The following is an 18,894-nucleotide window of genomic DNA, read 5'->3' as shown; positions in this document are numbered from 1 at the left end:
GAATCTTATTTAATAAAGTAAAAGAAATACTGAGCAGGTTGAAAAGTACTCTAATCAGGGAACTTCTTTTACAAAACTATATAAATTTCTGTTAAGTCATAATGTGTACACTGGAATCAGATAGTGAAATACACTATAAAAACTCATAATAATATTCACAATGGGAAAAATGCTTGAAAGGAAAAATAAGTCAAAGGTGACATGGAGGATAAAGCTGAGTCCAGGGTATAAACTAAAAGAAGGAAATTAAAACAACAAAAGATTAAAAAAAGTTTTGAGCTCAATTCAATTCAATAAACTTGCTGTGCACAGTGTTCACAATGAACTGTGCTGGGGTGAGGGGGGCAGATAGAGAGATCCAGACACAAGTACCATCAACACATTTTTACTGGGTAACGAGGCACTGTGCGGGTGCTAAGGAGACAAGAATGAAATGAAAAATCTTTCGAGAACTTAAATTTCACCGTGAAGATAGAACACGCACATAGAAGAATGAACTGTATGATGCAAGATAACATATGGCAAGGGTCATATGAGTGGGAGAGAGAAAAAAGGCATTTCTATGAGGATTCACTGCTAAGACATCTGCCCAGTTATAACCTGGTTTGTGCTGGACTGTAATCTAGTCGATGTTATCTGTGCCAGGACCAAAATAAGTTTAAATTTCTACTTAAACAAAGTGAAAATTGCAAGTCTTCCTGTTTTAATACAAACCAGTTTAAAATCTGCTTAAATTTAAATGACATCATCATTTTGACTCTGCCTTTTTCTTAAGTTATCATTTAAAGATTTTCTCAGGCATTTAAATCCAGTTACCTTATTCTTAGAATCCTGAGAGAGAATACCAACCATAGGATGAGTTAAATGGTAGGTAGGTGATGCCTAGTTGAATTTAGACCTGCAATGCCCACATACAGAATTAAACAGATCTCAGTATTTGATAGGACAACTAAATGTAGTATAATATCCTGAGGGAGATCCAGGAACAGAAGCAGGACTTTACATAAAAACTAAGGAAATCTGAGTAGAATATGGTCTTTAGTTAATAATCTATCAATACTAGTTCATTAACTATGGCAAATGTATCATACAAATGTAAGACGTTAATGGATATGGAGTATATGAGAACTCTATGCACTAATTTTGTAACTTTTCTGTAAATCTAAAACTATTCCAAGACAGGGGCACCTGGGTGGCTCAGTCTGTTAAGCACCCGACTCTTAATTTTGGCTCAGGTCATGATCTCCTGGTTTGTAAGACTGAGCTCCATGATGGGCTCTGGGCTCACACTGCGGAGGCTGCTTGGGATTCTCTCTCTCACACCCATGCACGTTCTCTTTCTCAAAATAAATAAAATGAAAAAATATATACATAAAACTCTTCCAAGACAAAAAGCTTATCTAAAAAACATGCATATGGTGGCATGTGGGTGGCCCAGTCGGTTAAGCATCCGACTTAGGCTCAGGTCACAATCTCGTGGTTTGTGAGTTCGAGCCCCGTGTCGGGCTCTGTGCTGACAGCTCAGAGTCTGGAGCCTTCTTCAGATTCTGTGTCTCCCTCTCTCTCTGCCCCTCCCCTGCTCACACTCTGTCTCTCCCTCTAAATAAAAATAAAAATAAAAATAAAATTAAAATTAGAATAAAAAACATGCATATGTATATATAGGTAATATATATCAATACATGAGAATATTACTTCCACCAAATCTTAAAAAAGATCTTATTTAAATTGGGGCAAGTTGGGGCACCTGGGTGGCTCAGTTGCATCCAACTCTGGCTCAGGTCATGATCTCGCAGTTGGTGGGTTTGAGCCCCGCATTGGGCTCTGTGCTGACAGTTCAGAGCCTAGAGCCTGCTCAGATTCTGTGTCTCCCTCTCTCTACCCCTCTCCCACTCACGCTTTCTCTCAAAACATTTTTTTATTTTATTTTATTTTTGAGACAGAGAGAGACAGAGCGTGAATAGGGGAGGGGCAGAGAGAGAGAGAGACACAGAATCTGAAACAGCCTCCAGGCTCTGAGCTGTCAGCACAGAGCCCGACGCGGGGCTCGAACTCATGGACCGCGAGATCATGACCTGAGCCAAAGTCGGACGCTTAACCGACTGAGCCACCCAGGCGCCCCTCAAAACATTTTTAAAAACTGAAAAAAAGTAATAAATTGGGGCAAATGATTGCACTTAGGCTATAACACACACAAGAAACACAAACATGATTGTGCAACCTTGCAGGGCCTGGGAAATAGTGAGTGCTCAATAGCACAAGAATTATAAGCTCTGTGAGCTCAGAATTTTTTTCCTGGTTTGTACACTGTTGTGCTTGCAGGACCTGGCACAGAGTAAGCATGCAATAAATGGCTATGGATTGACTCACCCTCATTAGCCTTAGAAGAAAAGTGCAGGATCAGAAAGGAGGATTACAAACTAGCGTACGTGTAAGAATAGAAGGTTGTTATTCAAGTTGGACAAAACACCAGTCTTCATAACTAAACAAAAATGAGATATTTCAATTTACAGCAAGCAATGTTGAGTCTGAGATATAAATACATACAAGTCAATCTCTCCCGGAGCTCAGGAGTTGGAGCCATATCTACAGCACTTTTGCCATGGCAATTGACTAGTGTAGGATCAGCACCATGGCTAAGTAACAGAGAGCAGACTTCCACACGATTCTTGGAAGCAGCCTCATGGAGTGGAGTGAACTGCCAGAGATCCATAGCGTTGACACAAGCTCCATGCTGGATTGAGAAAAACAGTTTCAGGTCAGCGATCATTTCACTGGATCTTAGTAAAACTCAGAAGACATTTATCTCATTGTAAATTTCAGCTGTGACTCTTTGAAATGCCAATAAGCATTTTAGTTTCTTTCACTTCAGCTTTTAAAGACAATTTAAAATAAGTTAAATGTTTTAACATTTTTAAGGCAACAGTAGTATTTTTTAAAAACATTTTATTTTCTTAAAACTCTTATTGGCTCCCACAACACATGAAAACTCATGAGAAGTTAGGGAAAAAAAAGCAAACAGTATCCAATGTTTTAAAACATCTTTTACCTTAAGTAGCAGTTCTGTGACTTCATAATGTCCATATGAACACGCATTATGAAGAGGCACAAGTCCACTAAATGGAAAAAAAGGCAATAATGTACTCAAATTTCAAACAAACAACATATAGTCATTTATCTAAGTGCTAAAAGACAAAAACTAATAAATCCAAATATAATTATATTAAAAACATTTAAAAATATTTAATAAGAGGCTACACAGCATAGCTAATGTTTAACCTTTTGTATTTATCTTGTGCTTTGTGTACACAATGCTTAAATATGATAAAAACACCAATTAGAAAAGCATTGAGGTAAAAGGAAGGACATGAGCTAATTGACAACTGCATGCTTTAAAGATCAAGTATTTGTAGAAAAATGTTAATGGAGAGTGAGTTGAAACCTTCCTACCATTTTATTTCACTCTGTAGGTAACTGCCAGCATCAGAATGAAACATCCAAACTATTATGACTTACATATCCAACTCTCATTCTGCATGAGTCAAGGACTCCCATTTTTGTGGCGTACTTCTCTGTTTTCAGACAAGCATAAGGGAACAGAGATGTACGAGAGCATGAGGCATTTGTGCCCCTGTACTATGGGGACACCATTCACATAGGGTACATGTCAGGCGAGACAGAAACAGTACCAAGAAGAGGCTCTGAAATGATGGATTCCCTCTCTGGTAAGTGTCTCAGGTACTGAGTTGTTTCTTCATTTCTAATGTTTCCTGACAGGGAGAGGGGCAAAGTGAAAGAGACCCTCCTCCCTCCGGGGCTTCTTTTCTTCATGCTGCCAATGACCGGAGTGTAATACGGATCTACATTACCTGGGTACTGAGGTCAATTCTCTTTTATTTTTATTTTTTATTTAAAAATTTTTTTTAATGTTTATTTATTTTTGTGAGAGAGAGAGAGAGAGAGAGAGGGAGGGAGGGAGAGACAGAGTGTGAGCGGGGGAGGGGCAGAGAGAGAGGGAGACACAGAATCCGAAACAGGCTCCGGACTCTGAGTTTCCAGCACAGAGCCAGACACGGGGCTCGAACTCACGAACCGTGAGATCATGACCTGAGCCTACGGCGGACGCTTTAACCGACTGAGCCACCCAGGCGCCCCAGGTCAATTCTCTTTTAGATCTGAAGGTGGGATAATGAGAAATGTTAGCCCATCACATAGGAGCAGACCTAATTCCTATGTCTCTGAAGACGAGATAGGAAATCGGTACTAAGTTCCCCAAAACACACCTATTCATAAAATAAAGGGCTTCACTGCTTTCTTAACTGTCCTTCTCCCCTCCATTCCCACCTCAACCTTTGTAAATGTTCTCAGTTCAGATGTCCAAGATTTTATCAGGATAAAAACCAAATCAGAATATTGTAAACGTATGCTTTTGGTTTATTAATAAAAGATGATCCTTACACACCAGATGAACAGGACAGCTATGTTACTGGATTATCAGAATTTTCTATTTGTTTCATCTCCCTTTCTGAAATGCAATTTGAGTTGAAAAATCAATAATTGAGAAAAGCAAAATTTAACTTCAAATAACAGAACTGCAATAAAATTGAACTAATTTAGGAAATTACTATGAGAAAGCATCTTTAATGAGTAGAACATGGAAATGAAGTCAAACTGAAGTTGCAAACATTCTTAAAGTGCTACACAAGCTATAAAGAAATGGATTTAGGACTTTGTCCAGTGAGCAAAAGCTTTAGTGTATCAGAAGCTAAAACAAAGCATAACAGTCCATGGGTGAGACCACTAAAGGAAATAAACTGAGGTGCGCCTGGGTGGCTCATTCAGTTAAGCGTCCGACTTCGGCTCAGGCATGATCTCACGGTTCATGGGTTCAAGTCCCGCGTCGGGCTCTGGGCTGACAACTCAGAGCCTGGAGCCCGCTTTGGATTCTGTGTCTCCCTCTCTCTGCCCCTCTCCCGCTTGCATTCTATCTTTCTCAGGAATAAACATACATGAAGAAAAAAAAATGTTTAATAAAAACAAAAAAGGAATAGATGGATACACCTACCCTTTGTCTTTTGCATGAACATCAGCACCATGCTGGAGAAGAAGCTGTACTATCCGCACTCTGTTGTAGCCTGCGGCCAGATGTAGAGGCGTAGACTAGAAAAGAAAAAGAAAACACGTCCTCTCTTCAGGTAAATCGTCCTCGCTCTGTCATTTCATCTGTGCTTATGTAGACTGAAACACAATACATTCTAACATACACAGAAAGCACTGAGTTGAAGTGTGAGAAAGTCACATTGCATAATTGGACGACAGTTCACTCACCTCAGGAGTAAATTCTAACTTCAGTGCTGTTCACCGGTTTCTCCTACTTGTGGTTTAAGGCCTTCAGTAATCTAGCTCCAGCCTACCTCCTCTACTTTATTTCCTATTTCTTTCCAACAGGAATTGTCCTCAGTGTTCTGAGAGGACATGTTATAACCAAAAATATTCTTCCTTATTCTACTTAAACCTTGCCTACTTTTCAAGTTCAAGCGTTTAAATCTCAATTCTACCATAAGGACTTCCCAAAAATCTGGCTCTCAAAATTTCTCCTGAACACAAAGGTTGAGAAACCTCTCTAAAGACAATTTGAAGGAACTTTAGTGGCAACAACAAGGACAATGGACCATATTCATTCCACATGGCTGTTAGCAATGGGTTAATTTGCTATATCAGAGGCAGTGAAATATAAGATAATATTTAATTCTTCTATTTTATGTACTATAGATGCAGCATATATAAAAAATCTAGTTTCTTCTCAACCAATTTCTGCCACATTAATCTGAACCAAGTTATTAAAAGAATCTCTGCTCATATTTAAAATGGTAATTAAAATAATCAAACTTCTTACCTCTTTTTAAAAAAAGGAAATAACATTAATTAAAAGGTTCTCTGCAACCATTGCAATTTTCCTACCTTTGCTCATTTCCTTAAAGTTTAAATACTGTAACAGCTTTTCACACAAGGCCTAATATACCTTAATGTACTCTCATTTTTTCCTGTCTTCTATTTGGACCTTGATATTTTAGTAAGACTTTAAATTTCTTTTCTTGATGTACTGCAAACGTCAAGATACAAAACAATCACTTCAAGGCACGTGGTATATTCTGACAGCCTCTAAGTTTAGGAAATATTTTTGAGTAGTACACAGCTAATAGTGAGGAGATGGGAGTAGGTCAGAAGAGAGTCCTGAAGAGGAAGTCAGGAAGCCTGATTCTATTTCTGGGTCTTATGAAACGGTGAAAGTCATATTACCTATACATCTCAGCCTCTTCATGTATAAAATAGAGAGAAAATCACCCATCCTAGCTACCTCCAAAATGTGCCAAAAGCAAGCTTTCTCCCATATATAAACACTTTCAAAATGTAAAATGTCGTACCAAAATAGATGATTAAGATCTCTGTATCATCAAACACCTTGCCCGTTCAAGTTTCCGCTTTCGGACACGGGTCAAATGCTACTGCAGATGATACTGACAGGAGATGTCGAGTTATTTTTAAAACTGTTTTTCCCTCTCCTTTAAGATTTTAAAGATGTTGCTTTGCTACCTTCTGGTCTGCATCATTTTGGACTAGGAATTTGCCAACATGCTTATGTTTCTTCTTTTATACAGGTGGCTTCTCCTCCAGATGCTTTCATATTTTCTCTTTACCACTGGCTCCAAGCAATTTGACTGTGAAGTATACTGGTATACCCTTCTCCTCCTCCTCCCCCTCCTTTTCCCTTCTCCTCCTCCTCCTCCTCCCCCTCCTTTTCCTTCTCCTCCTTCTCCTTTTGTGATGCTCAGGGCTTCCTGGCCTTCTTAGATCTGTGCTGTATAGTTTTCACCAAATTTGGAAAACATTCAGCTATAATTTTTTCATGTATTTTTTCTGCCCTCTCTTCCGCCATTCTCTCCTTCGGGGACTCCAAAGATACATATCTTAGGTTGCTTTCCAAGCTTGTTTTTAAGCTTTGTTAAACAGGCCCAGAGCAGCTTTTTAAGTCTAAGACTAATTTTTCTCTCCTAGTGAGGTATTTATTACCCTTCTGAGTACCTTATGATATCTGGTGAATTAGGAGGTTTGTCCACTCTGGCTGGTAGCAGCAGACACAGTGACAGATGCTATGTGACCTGCCAGAGTTGTTCCCTCTAATCCTCTTTTCTGTGGTTCTTCTCTTGCCTCTTGTGGTTTCCTCATACTTATATCAAATCAGTACTCGGCTGAACACTGTAAGGGGATCCTTTGCAGATCTCTGGAGCTCTCCTTTCGCCGGTCTCCAACCTGCTAACTCTTGCCCCATGGTCTCCCTAAACTCCTAATTCCACCTTCTCAACTCAGGGAGACCACGGGGCTCCTCCTGGGTTTCCCCTTTCCTGTTTAAGGACTGGAAATGCATTCTTGGCAGTAAGCCAGAGCAGTCACACAACTCAGCTTATTTAATGTTTATCTCTCAGGGATCACTACACGTACTGCATGATGTCCAATTTTTGAAAACCATTGTTTCATAGATTTCATTTGTGTGTGTGTGTGTTTACTGTTTCAAAAGGGAAAGTAAAACTAGTCCCTATTACTCCATCTTGGCCCACTTTCAGGACTTAATTGAACTTTATACTGCACTTGGGAAGCTTCCTCTAGAGACAGTGACTGCTCTGGATGACTGGTCAATAAGTCAGTAAGGTCTTTTACAGGACATAGCTGACATTCAATATTATACGAAAAAAGTGACACCTTCATTACTGATGCACAAAAAGATTTCCCTTTTTCATATTAAGAATCTTTTACAAAATTTTATTTGTATACAGTTGATTTAATAATAGTTTTTCTGATTCTTGAAAATGAACAAAGTCCCTAAGTAGATGAATACATACACACACGCGCACACACACATTAACTGTTTATTTAGAAGAATTAATCAGAAGAAGAAATATTTAGTTTCTGGATTTTTACAAATCATTGAGACTAAAAATTATTTATAATGCTTTCAAAATGGCTATGTACTTAGTTTCTAAACTGCTGTGATCAGGTAAAGTAGAAGGCTCTGTAGTTGACAAGGCAGGAAGTGACAGGCTTGAAATAAAGCAGTTGTGGAAAAAACAACAGTTGAGGAATGAGTAATGTCAAGAACTATTAGAAAGCAGAAGTGACAGAGTCTGAAAACTGACGGATGCAGGTAGTAAGGGATACAGCAGTTCCAGTTTGGAAATGTCAGTGACAGATGAAAGAAAAGAAGGATGTAGGTCGGGGCGGGGAAGGGAGGAGAGAAGAGGAAGAGGTTTGGGTTTATGAATCTGAGGTGCCTGATACCCTAGTGATCATGGGACCAACTAGAATTCAGGAGAGGTGAGGGCTGAACACAAATTTAGTTATCACTGGCATTCATTTAAAATATTTTAGCATGTGCAGTGTATCTTGCAGTATGTTAAGTGCTAGGGGTAGCATGGTAAACAAGAAAGGCTCGATACTTTGCCTTGATGAGTCTTCTTCCTCCAAAATATGAGTCCCTAAATGAAATACATATATACTAATTCTTCAGAAGGACAGAAGATGAAGAAACAAAAGCCTAGCTTCTGAGGAATCAACTAGAGAAAACAAATACTATTTTTTTTTTAATTTAAATTCAAGTTAGTTAACATATAGTATAGTATCGGTTGCAGGAGTAGAATTTAGTGATTCCTCACTTACATAAAACACCCAGTGCTCATCAAATACCGTCAAATGTGACAAACAGTTCAAGATGTCAGGAGAGGCTAGAGGCTGCATACCTAACCCGCTCTGGAGGCTAGCAGAAGGGACTGGGCTTAGGAAAGATTCTCAGAACTGCTTCCTGAGGGGAGACTGGAGGATAAACAGAAATCCCTGAGGCAAAAGGATGGGGAACTTTATTCCAGGTAGTATGAAGAGCACATATTAACACCCAGAGGACACGGAGGAACTAAGGAAACTTCAGTGGCTAAATTCAGTGTATGAGACTGGGCGGGGGGACTCTAAGAACAACGGGAACCCCCTCAAGAATGTGAAGCAGAAAATTATGTTAAGACTGTAGTTTGGGAAAGATGGCTCTAGCTATTCCACAGAGAATAAACTGGGGGTGGGGGCCAAACTAACAGCGGAAGACTTGAATTGAAGATCGCAGAGGGAGAGAGATAATGAGAGGGTCAGTTAGCAAAATGGTAGCAGTGCCTCAGTAGGGGTAGCTGAGCCAAGGGAGTAGATAACTTTGCAGGGAGAATAAGTACAGAATAAGCTAGATGAGACTTTCCAAGTAGTCACCATAATGCGGATGCTAATTATGTAAACTGAATCGTATCACTAGAAGGCACATACAAATCTGTAAATGCATGCAATAAATTTGAGGAAAGGGTACAAAGCAAAAAGAAAAAGTACAAATTAAGAACCAAGGATGGTTTCAACAAGCTTACACTACTAAGAGCCCAGAGGTTTTTCTTCTAGAAAGAAGTTCAGTAGGTGTAACGGTTAGCTAGATGGTAAACAATACACACCAAATACTATTTTCTGATGCAAAGCAATTAAAATCATATGGCCTAAGACTAAATTTAGTGCATGGTTAACACACAGTGCCCACTTTATACTTTTACAATTGCGAAATGGCCAAGTAATGATAAAAGTAATTTTCTAAATGCTAGGATAATTAACAGAGTGCAATTTAGGCTTTGAAAAAATAAAGAAAACCCGTTTGTAAAATATTCACACATGTTCCTTGATTTTGCGGTGGTTGTAAACTAGTAAACACAAGGAGCAAATATCTAAGACATCATCATACAGAGGCCAGCAATTGCCGTTAGTTTGCACACCTTAGATGGATTCTTAAAACTGATTTTTCTGTTGGAATATTTTAAAAGTCAGCCTGAGGAGTGATAAAATATGGGACAATTGCAAATATAAAAACTTTTCTCTGCCGTAGAGAACGTTATTACTGATGTTTCATATTGTAAAATGTGTATGGAAAAAAGAATCTTTACTGAAAGAAATCTCCTAATTCGAAGTTTCCTTCTTGGAATCAGGCCACAGGAAAAAAAACCAAACTTACATATCTACCCTTGCCTTTTATGATATAAATTTGCGGCACAAAATAAAGCATGTAAGATAGCTTTAACTTACCCTACACATAAATGCATAAAGTAACGTCAGGTGAAAACCCTGTTAAAAAACTGTGGTGGCAACCTTACTGTAAGTCCAGCAGTATAATACAAGGAAAAAAGTAAAGCCTTTTAAATTTGGGGTTTGCATTCTTGCTTTGCAACTTTACAAGGTATATAGTTTTGGACTAATGTCTTAGTGTCTTGGAGCCTTGGCTTCCAACATCTATAAAATGAGAACTGTAATTCTTACCATATAAAGCTATTTAATGGGTTACAGAAAACTGTATAAAGCACCTAATACAGTATCCCACAGAAAAAGCCCAATAAACAGTAGTTACAACTTATTATCACCTTATCAAGTATCTTATACGCTTAGAAGTTATCTCTTAGTGGTCATTTGTCAGTCCTCACCTTACTTTACCTGTCAGCACTATTTGACGTAGCCGATCACCTCTCTTCCTTCTTGAAATATTTTTCCCCTTGGTTTCTAGGATACCTAGACACCTTCCTCACTGGTTACTCCTTAGTCTTTTTTTCTGGTTGCTCCTCATTTTCTTGACACTGGAGTACTCTAGGACTACGTCCTTAGATCTTTTTTCTTCATTACCAGTATCATTCTTCGGTGACCTCATGCAGTCTTGTGACTTCAAATAACATTCGTACACTGACAACTCCTCAGTCATATCTCCAGCTCAGTCTCTCTGCTGAACTCCTGACTCTCATAATCTAACTTCCTACTTGACGTCACCACAAGGACATGCTGGAGACATCTCATGCCGAGGCCCACAACTGAGCTCCTAGTACTCCCTCCAAAACCTACTCTGAAGAATTTCCTATTGCTGTTAAATACCAACTCTATCCTTTTTCTTACTCAGGTCCAAAACCCTGAGTTCTTCCTGAGTACCATCTTTCTCTCACACACGATGCTCACCGCATCAGAGTATTTCTGTTGGCACTATCTCCAAAACATCTCCAGAATCTAGTCACTGCTCGGTCACTGGCCTGGTCTAAGTCACCATCCTCTCTCAGCTGGCTGAGTGGCAACAGCCTTCTATTTGGCATTCTGGCTTCCAGAAGAATCCCCTTAGAGTTCATGCAACATAGCAGCAGAGTGATCCTGTTGTAACATACCAGTTAGATACACCAGTCCCCTGTTCAGAATCTTCAGTGGCTCTTCATCTCACCAGACGTAAAAGCTAAGTCTATACAATGATCTGGAAGACCATAGGGAATCTCTCCTATCACTACTCTTCAACTTTCCAACATCATCTTTTACTCTGCTCTCCCTGGTTCACTCCACATGGCTCAAATACCCTAATTACTAATTAGCTGAAATGAATGGGAATTAGATTATACTAATAAGTGAAATACCTTCTGGAGAAATTAACTAGTAACAAAATATTCTCCCATTTAAATTGAATTTCACGCAACTTCTTAACAAATCAAAACAACAATGAAAAGACAGAATATTCTTGAGGGTTAAATATTAAAATAAAAGAATCTTAGGGATCCATAAGGCAGCTATGAGCGTTCAGGGACCTATGTATTATTACGTGCCTAGAATATAAAAATTTAATTTCTAAATCTTGTTTTTTTCCATTGAGCAAAGAAATCATGATAACCATGTCTCAAGATTTAAACGCATTATTACAAATGTTCAATGCCAAAGGAATTTTAGCATTTATATTTTAACACAAAACCCATACTGCTCTCTCACAAATGACTTCTGGGTACAGGGGAAAGGGTTCCTTGATCTGACAGTGCTGAGAAAGCTTTTGAAGTTCACCATTATCACACAGAACATCCCAATCTTTGTAACACCGTTCATCTCAAAAGCATAAAATATAAACATTAATTCTTAATTTCTTAAGACTGTTATTCTATTTTTATAAAGCACAAACTTTGGGACATCCTTTGAACGAGATTTTAAAACGAGATTCCAAAATACCAATACTCCAAATAATTCTCTTTTTTCCTCTTGTTTTGTCTTTGTAGAATACTTTTGCAAATAAAATACAAAAAAGGATTGCCAAAGACTGGTCCTAAAACCATTTGCCACAATCTTTTACCGTAACACTTGTCACAAAATAACATACAGTAATTATTTGTCTCCTCTAATCCACCGTGAGCTCGTAAGAACAGAGAATATATCTTAATTTTCCGTTTGAAGGCTTAACATAGTCCCTTATATTTAGCAGAGTGTTAACAAAATCAAAGTTATTGTCAACTTTTGATTTACATTACTAAAAGGGAACAGAGGACATGAATGATCCAGCTTGGTGAATGAGACTTTAAATTTACGTGAGAGATTTACACCTACATTTCAACACATGCCTGCATGATGTTTGATGCGTTCCCTAGGAAAGAACAAAACCACAACGGTGAAGCCATGATGTAAGTTATCAGACAGCTGTCTAACCTCATGATATATAATGTATTTCGGTTTTCATTAAGATGAAGGCCCAGTTTGACCTCTATCAAATCCTCTAGACTTTCCTAGACTAGGGTGACTAGCTCATCCTGCTTTGCCCAAGATTTTTTTGATCCCAGGAAGCCCATTCATCTGAGGCAAACTGCAATGTTTGGTCACCCCATTCCAGCTTAATGCTGAATGAGTTTCTAGGTTCCTGGAGTTGTCCCAAGTCAGAAAATCGTGTGTGTGTGTGTGTCTGTATGTGTGTGCCTACGTGCAAGGGCACACAGGCATTCTGAATAAAGCCAGACTTATTCCTCTGCCAAACTAGGAGAAGAATCCTATTAAAAGCTGGCTCAAGAGATAACAAAGGATACTTCTCTTTCCATTTAACAATTTCTTCAAAAGACTCAAGCGTAACCTTTTCTCAGTCCATACAAGCTCCATATACTATTTAAGTTCTTCCTTCAGCCTCTTGCTCTAGAAACAGTTACAAAAATGGCTTCATAAGATAAAAATATTATGATCTTTTCAGCACTTGAACACTCATGTAATCATCACCCAGATTCAACAACCGTTAATTATTAAGACTTTGCTACCCTGGCCTCTGCCATCTATCTTTTCCTTTTCCCACTAAAAGTATTCTGCAGCAAATTCAACACATTGTAACAGTTTGCCCACACACACTTCCACAGGTATCTCTAAAAATTATGGGCATTTTCTTTCAAAACCCTCAACTTAGTACATCTAACAGAATAGGGGTATATCCATCTATTACCCATGCCAATATTCACATTTCATCATTGGCTGAAAAAACTTCCTAACACTGGTTCACTGGATGTCAGGATCAGTACTTTTGTTCTTGTGCCATTAGGTCTCCCTAAATGTACAAGGGTCTTCTTCTCTCCTTTTTTTCTCTTTTCACCTTACGGACTTGTTGAAGAGACCTTGTTAGTTGTTGTCTTTTCTGTGTGATTAACTTGCGCCTATCTATATTTTCCTCTTTCACATGAAACTTCTTTCGCAAGAATGTTTCATAGACGATATGTTATACGGTATCATATCAGGCAACATTTCATGTCTGGATATTCTACTTTTTGTGATAAGATTGCTCTGTGTACCATCAGTTTTACAGTTACTACCTCTATGAATCTGTGAATTAGAGGTATCATGGGTTGTTTTGTTTGTTTTTGAGAGAGAGAGAGAGAGAGAGAGAGAGAGAGAGAGGCAGAGTGGCAGAGAAAGAGAATCTTAAGCAGGCTCCATGCTCAGTACAGAGTCTGATGTGGGGCTTGATCCAAAGACCCTCGGATCATGACCTGAGCCGAAATCAAGAGTCAGAGGCTCAATCAACTGAGCCCTCCAGGCACCCCTTGCCATCTTTTTTTTAAAATAAAGTATATATAAACAAACAGAAAATCATTACATTTAAAAATTCCAATACTTGGGGCACCTGGGTGGCTCAGTCGGTTAAGTGTCCGACTCTGGTTCAAGTCATGATCTCACGGTTTGTGAGTTCGAGCCCCATGTCAGGCTCTGTACTGACAGCTCAGAGCCTGGAGCCTGCTTTGGATTCTGTGTCTCTCTCACTCTCTGCCCCTCCCCTGTTCACACTCTGTCTTTGTGTCTCAAAAAATAAATAATAAAAAAAAAATTTTAATTCCAATACTTATTTCCACTTTTTTATACAAACAGACTTTCAGATATGGTTTTAAAAATGAGGGGCGCCTGGGTGGCTTGGTCGGTTAAGCATCGGACTTCGGCTCAGGTCATGATCTCACGGTCTGTGAGTTCGAGCCCCGCGTCGGGCTCTGTGCTGACCGCTCAGAGCCTGGAGCCTGTTTCAGATTCTGTGTCTCCCTCTCTCTCTGCCACTCCCCTGTTCATGCTCTGTCTCTCTCTGTCTCAAAAATAAATAAACGTTAAAAAAAAAATTAAAAAAAAAAATAAAAATGAGATATTACAGGGGCACCTGGGTGGCTCAGTCAGTTAAGCGCCCGACACTTGATTTTAGCTCCGGTCATGATCTCACAGTTGTAAGATAGAGCACCACACCCCATGCCCCCCGTTGGCTCTGCGCTAGGCATGGAACCTCCTTAAGATTCTCTCTTCCCCTCTGACTCTGCCCCTCCCTCGCTTACGCTTCAGCTCTAGAGCTCTCTCTCTCTCTCTCAAAAAAATGAGGTATTACATAAGTATTTTCTCAGTTTTAACTGGTCTCACTTATCATTTACCTTTACTCACCATTCCCTCCCCAAAAGAATTATTTTAAACGATAAAAAATCATGATTCCCTCTAAAATAATATCAAGTAAAATGTCCTCAATTTCTTCCTCTAGCTCAACAAACCCCTTTCCTGTAAGTAACCATTGCTTAACATGCACAAGTAGCATGTGAGATTTTTTTTCTATTCACATGAACATGTGTTTCTCTGAGTTCTTTTTACTGTTGTTTGGGTCACACAAATGGATCATATTACAGTCTTCTGAAGTTTGCTTTTTTCTCTTAAAAGATTAGTACATATAAGTCTAATCTTACTCTTTGCTTAGCATTTCCATTGTGTAGCTGTATCATAATTATTCACCGATTGTCTGTAAATAGACAGGTTGTTCCATCTGCTCTGGCTATCTTAACAAAAAACACCTCATTCAAACATATCATTTGGTTCAGATAGATCAGTATTTCCCTTCTACAAATAAAATACTGTTATCAGCCATTAATATAAATTCCCAGGAAAATATAACAACCACATAATTAGAGCTATTAAATTTCTTTCAGGCAGAGAGACATGATTAATCTGCTTGGAAGGTATACCTAAGGAGTTCTTTGAGACAGGGATACGTAAATCAAAATCAAAACAAACTATAAGCTAGAGAATCCATATGGGCATGAGTCCACTCATGAGTCACTGATGCCTGTCTTTTGAAGGGAGATTTAAAATAGTACCATAATGAAGATTAGACAATCTCATCCTTGAAATTTCTCAATTCTTGGGCCATTATAAAGAGAATTTAAAAGAGAAACTATCTGGAGAATAAAAATTGATGAGCCAAAGTAGAAATAAAACTTTTTAAAAAGATATTTTATTCATACTTTTTTCAAAAACTTTGTTTCCTTTAACTTGTCTCTTCTACAGATTACACATTACTAGATCCTTCTACGGTAATGTTTTCTTTTCCAGTCTTTTCCTCTGGTCCTCTGACTCCTGGTGAATGGTTCTCTCAAGCACAGTACCTTGAGCTAAACAAAGTTAACAACATATATAGTCTTATCATAGTGGACTATGTCAGGACTATAACTCTTCTTTCTTTTTCTTTTCTTAAGTTTATTTCCTTATTTTGAGAGGAGAGAGAGTGTGTGAGCTGGGGAAGGGGAGAGAGAGAGAGAGAGAGAGAGAGAGAGAGAGAGAGAGAGAATCCCAAACAGGCTATGTGCTGTCAGCACAGAGCCTGATGTGGGGCTCCAACTTGTGAACCACGAGAACATGACCAGCCAAAATCAAGAGTTGGGCACCTAACTGACAGAGCCACCCAGAAGCCCCATGACTACGACTTTTCAAAACAGACATGATACCACTCCTAGAACTGAAGTGTTTTAACATATTAGTGTTTTTAAGTCACAGTCTCTGTAATGGGAGGAGTTGGGTGACAAAAGTAATGGTTTCCTCATTGAGTTATTTTCAGGCTAAATGAAATAGAAGACATGAAAACATTTTGAAAATACAAAGTAGTTTATTGAAAATAATAGCTAAAATCTACTGGGTACTTTCTATGTACCAAGCACTCTTCAAAATGTGTATTTATTAATTTGTATTTACTTTACACAACAATGATCAGAGCTAGAAACTATTATCTCCATATAACAAAAGGGTAAACTGAGGAAGAGGAGGATGAATACAGCAAGTTAACAGCAGAGTTGGAGATCAAAAGCAGACAGTCTTGACTTCAGAACTCTCATTCCGCTTTCCTTCTTTTCCTTTGCCTGGGTGCTCAGGTTCTGCATAGCATGTTCAGAAATGGACTAGTGTGGCTGACTGCAGAAGGGTAACTGGGTAGGCAGGGATCACACTGGTAGTTCTGGCTACTTCAGCAATGATCCAGGGGATACTGTATGTGAAATCCTACCAATAATGAGTGTGACCATACCACTGGATGAGCACCCTGGAAATGTAGGACTTCTTAACAACAGAAGTTGTCTAAAATAGTAAGTATCAGAAGACAAGAAAAGAGTAACAGAAAATTGAAACTAGAGAAGACAATTTACCTGCCTCTTTCCTAGGACAGGATTTTTCTGCAGATCCCTAACAGACAATCATTTGGTCTCTTGAACTAAATTCCTGAAGTTGCCTCAACTGCTTTTTCCAGAATAATGTCCTGACTACCTTCCTAGTCACCCTCGGGCTGGTCAATATGCCTCCCTAATGTGTGAAACCTGAAATTCAGCACTAAATCAGATGCTGGCTGATCCAAACCAGTGACAGTGAGCTCTCACTTTTTTAAGAGTGTATTCAAGCAGAGCCAGACGACAATCTGTCAGAGTTCCCATAGTGAAGATGAGAACTGTACTGGGAAGTTGGACTAGCTGTCATTTAAGTTCTTCTCCAAATAAGATTCTATGAATTCTAGATAAGCTACATGAACAGAGGTAAAATATGATTGATATTCTCCAGCCTCAGAGAGGGTATTCTTCCAAAGTAACATATGTAGGCATCTTTAGGAAGGAATCGAAGGCATTTGAGAATTTGTAGAATTTATGAAATATCTTCTAAAACAAAGTTTTTGTACTTCAACTGTCTTTTATAATAAAAATTTATTTTTATATTGAAAACAGAAAGGACTATCTTTAGTGTGCGTATTGGGAAGAGGAGAGGGGAAAGGAAATGAGCATACGAGAAAGAACAGGAAATCCACAGAGGAATCTTTGTGAGAATAAAGCTCTGAATGCCAACTTAATTCAATTTTAACTTAACGTTCTCATCATGGAAACTCCAAGGGGATTCTTCAACAGCCAGAAATTTGTTTTCCTCTTTTCCAGCCTCAGATTTAGCAGAATTGAAATGTATGCATGAAAATGAGTTTCTAGCTTCCTCTCATAGGGTTTGTATGGGAGGAAGAAAAAAACAGAATGCTTAGCACTCTCAGAAGGTGCAACATTAATTTTGCATTGTTTAATGAGAAACAGCTGGCAGACTTTGTGGAAACCAGGTTTCATGTCTGATACGAACCTGATGTTTTATACCTTAAGCGGAAAAGTTTTCACACAACCCAAACCTCACATGAATCCCTTTTTACAGTTAATATTTACAGTCTTGGGTTTTTAAATCTAAACATCAAAGATTCTAACTAATGTTCAACAGATAGCTGGCTGATTCTTGAGACAGGACACAAGTCACACTGATTGGCATCTGAAGATCATTTGTGAGGGAATCATTCCACATTAGATCATTAGTCATTTTAACTGTGCAAACTGGGAGAAATTCCTCACAGCTCCTTCAGTGATACAGTCCTTGTTGTTTCTGAGTTTGCATTTGTGAATCTGGCAGCCGAGAGTAGTCAGGAGCAGAGAGCTCTCGTTCTGTTCCCTGCCCATAGCCCCTTCCCCAATTCTAAGAGGTACTGAACCCACTCTGAAACTAGGAGATGACTTTAATGGGCGTTTTTATGGTATTCAGAGTAGGGTTTTATCATGTTACTATCTTCAGAAAAGGAAAACCAATATATGAAACATTTTATATTTAGAGTTTGTCTATTTTCAAATTTGCTAATTTGGCTACCCAAACAGGCATTTCAAACAATTATGCATGGTATTCATAGTGTTTCCGAAGTTTTACTACTGATGCTATTCTTAGTAGAGAAAGATGTTTTCTTATTAGTCACTGAAAACAGTCTTTTGAAAAAAAGAATATTATGGGGATTCTTGATACTTCTTAGAAATTTTCTTTTATAATTCCAATTTAATTGAGCAAGCAAATAAATGGGTAACTATGCATGGGGCGGGGGAGGAGCGAAGTAAGATTCCTGAGCAATTATTGTATTTCTTTAAAAAAAAAAAAGTAGTGACACAAAAATAACCAGGTGTTACAGATGGACTGAGTGTTTTGTGTCCACCCCGACCCCAGCAAATTCCTATGTTGAAGCCCTAACCCTAATGTGGCAGTATTTGAAGATAGGGCCTTTAGGAGTAGTTAGATTTGGATAAGGTCACAAAGTGGGGTCCTCACAATGGGGTTGGTGCCCAAGAGCTCAATTCCTCTTTCAGCAAGAAGGCAGCCCTCCCCAAGCCAGGAGGAGAGCCCTGCTGAGAAGCTGACTATGCTGGCACTCTGACCTTGGGACTTCCCAGCCTCCATCCA

At 38.8% G+C, this 18,894-nt stretch overlaps 1 protein-coding gene across 4 annotated transcripts in view; it reads right to left on the bottom strand.

The window, feature by feature from the left end:
* TNKS (tankyrase) overlaps positions 1-18,894 on the bottom strand; it is a 209,561-nt gene that overhangs the window by 70,396 nt on the left and 120,271 nt on the right. For all 4 annotated transcript variants that reach the window (XM_042934429.1, XM_042934426.1, XM_042934427.1 and 1 more), the window contains 3 exons: positions 5,066-5,160; positions 3,050-3,116; positions 2,548-2,734 (listed from right to left, as the gene is read on the bottom strand). In XM_042934429.1, the coding sequence (XP_042790363.1) occupies positions 2,548-2,734; positions 3,050-3,116; positions 5,066-5,160 (349 nt within the window). The remainder of the gene's footprint in view (positions 1-2,547; positions 2,735-3,049; positions 3,117-5,065; positions 5,161-18,894) is intronic.

This window comes from Panthera leo, chromosome B1 (genome assembly GCF_018350215.1).
Source record: "Panthera leo isolate Ple1 chromosome B1, P.leo_Ple1_pat1.1, whole genome shotgun sequence".
Lineage (NCBI taxonomy): Eukaryota > Metazoa > Chordata > Mammalia > Carnivora > Felidae > Panthera > Panthera leo.
This window is presented reverse-complemented; position numbering and strand designations above follow the sequence as displayed.